Below are 4,458 nucleotides of genomic sequence, written 5' to 3'. Positions count from 1 at the left end.
CAGCCTCCTGAGACGCGAGCGGGGCCGAATTTACGCGGGTCTTTTGACTGGGGCTCCCCCCTCCTCTTACCTCATCCTTTCCAGATAATAAAGATGAAGCTATGCGATGTTGAGATGAAAAACGTTCTGCGATGAAGAAGATAAATAAAGAATGTTTCTTCGCAGAGTTATATTTTGTAATTGATATCGGCGGATTGAAGCGGGAATAAAAATGCACGAAATGATACCTGACGTTATCCTGTATTCCATTTTTTGTCTTAAACTATTGTTTCAACATGTCGCAATTGCAACGTGCATTCATATCGTGTTCGTTAATTCTTTTTTTAGCCATCCTCAAGGATGCCGACCTGTCTAAGAAAGTGAGGCAACAAATCGAAGAGAAACTCGATGTTGACCTCACAGAAAGGTAAGCGACGAACGAAAAGACGCGATATATATATACAGGTATATATACAGTGATGAAATACGATTATAGAAAAATATTTTTGCTCGCGCATCTTGGCACTTTGTATTTTGATATATGATAAGATACGGCGATCTTATATTGCCGCTCGCGAAAATGGCGACAGTGCTAATTTCGATATCAAGTCGATTCATATTACAGCGCAACGGAATATCTCTCGATATACGAGCGCGTTTACTCGCGCCAAAGCTGCGACGTTTAAAGACCGTTTTTAACGGCCGAATCAAGTTGTCTTGTTTCCCGTTTTTTACCGTATGAATAATTTGACTTTAATGTTTATATTTTAAAAGAAGTTGCCGATGTGTATCAGCCGCAAGTACGAGTCGGTAATATTAAAGATACGAATTCTGGACGTAAAATATAAAAGTTTGTACAAGATAATCTAATGCTGCATTTTTTAAATTTGCGATGTTAAATGGGAAAACAAATCATTTCTTTGTCTGTCGATTTATCACGTGTGCTCGCGGATTACATTACTGCGACGTAGTTTACCTCTCGGTATAAAAAACGCATTTAATTGTTTTATTAATTGTTGAATCGTACTGATCATGCCGTCCTTGAAATTGAATCAAAAACTTGGAAACGGACATACAATAGGCACTTGTGCACTGTAATTTGTGCAGAAGAGAGTCTCTCGGTGTCCTAGAAAAAAAAACAGGGGATCTCTGAGTGAAACTGCCATTATAGACACAAGTTACCACCTCGTTCCTCCCCTGACATTCTTTCACATCTCGGCTCGCGGATTATTCCTACGTTGATCACATATAAAGTAATATCTATTACGTTCATTCTTTATAGGATAAAGGAGGTGAATGATTTAGTCATAGAATGCCTCCAAGAGAAACACGGTGGAGGAAAGAAAAAGAAGAAGGCCGCTCGTGAAGAGTCCGAGGATGGCGAAGAGGAAGAGGAAGAAGGATCTGAAGAAGATGAGGAGGAGAAAAAGCCGGGTAAGCGAAATCCTGCTAAAAAAACTCCTAACAAGCGTAAGAAGGGATCCTCCGATGATGAGGAAAGCGCTAGCGATGATGATGCTAGCGACGAGGAATACAGTCCAAAGAAACCTAAAGTTACACCTAAAAAAAGTAAGATATTAATTCTTTGTACTAGAACAGTTTTATTCCCCGGCATGATTCCATCTTAAAAATCTCACGTGAAATGTGTTAATTTATTTTTTGTAGCTAAGCCCGGAAAGAAAGGAAAGAAGAAGAAGGGAGGGGGTTACACGCGTGTGATGCGTGCTATCACGTTGTCTCCGGAGCTCGCCGCGGTTGTTGGCGCAGAACAAATGACTATACCTCAAGTCGTGAAGAAAGTATGGAGTATCATCAAAGAGAGGAATCTTTATGTAAGTATTATTTGTAATCAATTTAATCTTGATGTACTTATTTCCTATATCTTGAAATTTTCTTTTTACTATTTCCTTCGCTATATCTTAGAGGAAAATATATAGATACATATATTACATGCATGTACTTAACAAAAATCATGTTGTCAAGAAAATGACTTTTTACAGGACCCTATGAATAGACGGTTTGCGATTTGTGATGAGGAATTAGTGAAGGTAATCGGCGTAAAGCGTTTCAGAGCTTTTGGTATGATGAAATACCTCAAAAATCACTTTCTAGATTAAATAATTCTTCAATCCCGATCTCCGACAAGTTATATACATATACATAACATATTCCAGGGTGCGCCTCGTGCACCTCTTCATCTTTCTCACACGATACATACATATACATGAAACACAAAAGGTATTTCTTGCGACTTTAGACCATGTTTACACCATTCCGACGTACTCTGCCGCTCATTGTAACCATTTAAGTTAATGTCAGGCTATGCACAATTTGCGATTTTTAAATTTGCCATTTGCCAGTCACGTGAGATCAATTAGCGATGCAGATGGGAGGATTCACCAAGTGCATGTATATTGTTTACCGTTCACGTCAATTTGGTAACGGAACCATTTCCCTACAAAGTCAAAGGGTGCAAATCACTGCGAATCAATGAATTCGTAGGTTTATGTGTAGAGCTACACTATATGGCAAACCACAAATCGTTGAATTCACAAGCAGTATGGATGGTTTATACTGGCGAATGATAAATTTCTGCAAATACTACAAATTGTACGTAATCTGGCGCTAGTTTTACAGTATTTTTGTATTATTCCTTTACCTTTTTTATATTGAAAATATTTCTTCCGGAACATGGATGTTCCGGAAGAGAGAACTCTTTGTTTTTTTCTTTTTTTCTTTTGAACGTCCGCATATTGTTCCTTTCGCCTTGGAGGCGAAGTCAGTCATTCTGTTACATCCATGTTCCGGAAGAAATATTTTCAATATAAAAAAGGTAGAGGAATAATACAAAACAAAGAGAGAACTCTTTGTTTTTTTCTTTTGAACGTCCGCATATTGTTCCTTTCGCCTTGGAGGCGAAGTCAATCACTCGGAAAATTAATATTCTGTACCTTTTCTGTATAATAGATACACATGCAAATGTAAGCAAAGTTTAATTGTATTATCGTGTAATTACTAATTATTGTCGTAATATAGGTTTCTTGAAACAATATATTCATTGAAAGGTATCTATAAGCATATTAAATGATTAAAGTCACAGTGCAGCGACCACTGGCTGTTGAAGTGTAGGAAATAAAATAATAGGCTCACGAAGCGAGGTGCGGAGTCTTAACCGCATACATCTGGCCGAGCTTCGACATATGTAAAATTCGTGTATTTTGAATATAAATTAAAGAAATGCTGGCCTAAGTCATGAGAAAAGCCACACGAATGAGATCATTGCAGTTTACGAAAGCATTGCATACCTACATGGGGGAAAAAAATGCGTACGGAGTGATAAATTAGGATACGAACTGATTTCTCTGAAAAGGAAAAAGAACTATTTAAACGGTAATGTTCCGTGAAATGTATTTCGAAATGTCATTAAAAAGTATTGCTTTCATTTTTTTTTAAACTTGTGTAATTTATTTCAGTTATTTCTTAGCACTTCTTTTTTACATGTGTGACCCGACATATCTATCCTATATTCCAAATACATGTATGACCCGATTGATTATTCACAATGTGTGTATTCACTTGAAATGGTGTTTTTCTCTTTCATTACATATCAATATTATTGAGACATTTATGCGTATACAAGTTTGCACAACTATTTCAGAAATAACTTAAATTTTACAAATGGTCAAGCTCATCTTCCAAGAACGATACAACGTGCTGATTGTCATCCCGCCTGCCTCGCAATCCAAATATGAATGTCATGAGTTTCTTTGTGTTTGTACAGCTATCTCTTCTAGTTTGAAAACGAATTTGATTGGTCTATAAGCAAATGCATAAGGAAATGGACCAATCAAATTCGTTATGCATATGCTTATGCACTTATGCAAAAGTGTGTGTGTGTGCTTCCCGCTTAAAGGCTTGTGTCCACGATGCTAGAACTCGGTCTAAGTTCTCGGATAGAGTTCTCGCACAGACTTCTCTTGTCTCGGATGAATCTAGAAAGCGTTATAGTATAGGGCTGCGTTCGAAAATATCACCTGAGTGCTCCCATGTATCATTTTATCCTTGTTGTTCACCGAATTAAGCAAGGATAAAACGATACATTATAGGAGCACTCGGGTGACGTTTTCGAACGCAGTCTGTATAATAAAAATTACCGCGGCTAACATATACTCTAACCTACAAATATAAAACATCTACTTCAGAAACAAGTAAGTTAATATATTTAATCTTAATTATTCTTTCATATAAGAGTATTTTTAACGTTTTCTTTCTAAAACAAGGTATAATAATTTAAATATTTCTTATTTTAATTTTTAGAAATATTTGATTGTAAACTTTAATATTTCTCAACTAGATAAGTACATTAAAATTATGAAGATATCTTCCAAAGCTAGAAAATTAATTACAATCGGTCTGATTATTAAAATGGTGGAAAGAGAAGAGATAAAGAAGAAAAAATTTTATGAACCAGAAAGACAA

At 36.3% G+C, this 4,458-nt stretch overlaps 1 protein-coding gene across 1 annotated transcript; it reads left to right on the top strand.

Moving 5' to 3' along the window:
- The first annotated feature begins 260 nt into the window (after positions 1–260).
- LOC105555685 (upstream activation factor subunit spp27-like) lies at positions 261–2,204 on the top strand. The gene is made up of 3 exons (XM_012002713.1): positions 261–406; positions 1,262–1,548; positions 1,645–2,204. The coding sequence occupies exons 1-3, from the start codon at positions 276–278 to the stop codon at positions 1,914–1,916; spliced, it is 690 nt and encodes a 229-aa protein (XP_011858103.1). The 5' UTR covers positions 261–275; the 3' UTR covers positions 1,917–2,204.
- The last annotated feature ends 2,254 nt before the right edge of the window (positions 2,205–4,458 follow it).

This window comes from Vollenhovia emeryi, unplaced genomic scaffold (assembly GCF_000949405.1).
Source record: "Vollenhovia emeryi isolate VEMERY1.0 unplaced genomic scaffold, V.emery_V1.0 DF940870.1, whole genome shotgun sequence".
Taxonomy (NCBI): Eukaryota; Metazoa; Arthropoda; class Insecta; order Hymenoptera; family Formicidae; genus Vollenhovia; species Vollenhovia emeryi.
The sequence above is the reverse complement of the archived record's forward strand: the minus strand, read 5'-3'. Positions and strand labels throughout refer to the sequence as shown.

Bases quoted from the DNA above. Each gene is read 5' to 3' on its own strand.
- LOC105555685 (XM_012002713.1), top strand. From the start codon at position 276: ATGTCGCAATTGCAACGTGCATTCATATCGTGTTCGTTAATTCTTTTT. The intron at 407-1,261 runs GTAAGCGACGAA...CATTCTTTATAG, and splicing joins GATGTTGACCTCACAGAAAG to GATAAAGGAGGTGAATGATT. The intron at 1,549-1,644 runs GTAAGATATTAA...TATTTTTTGTAG, and splicing joins TAAAGTTACACCTAAAAAAA to CTAAGCCCGGAAAGAAAGGA.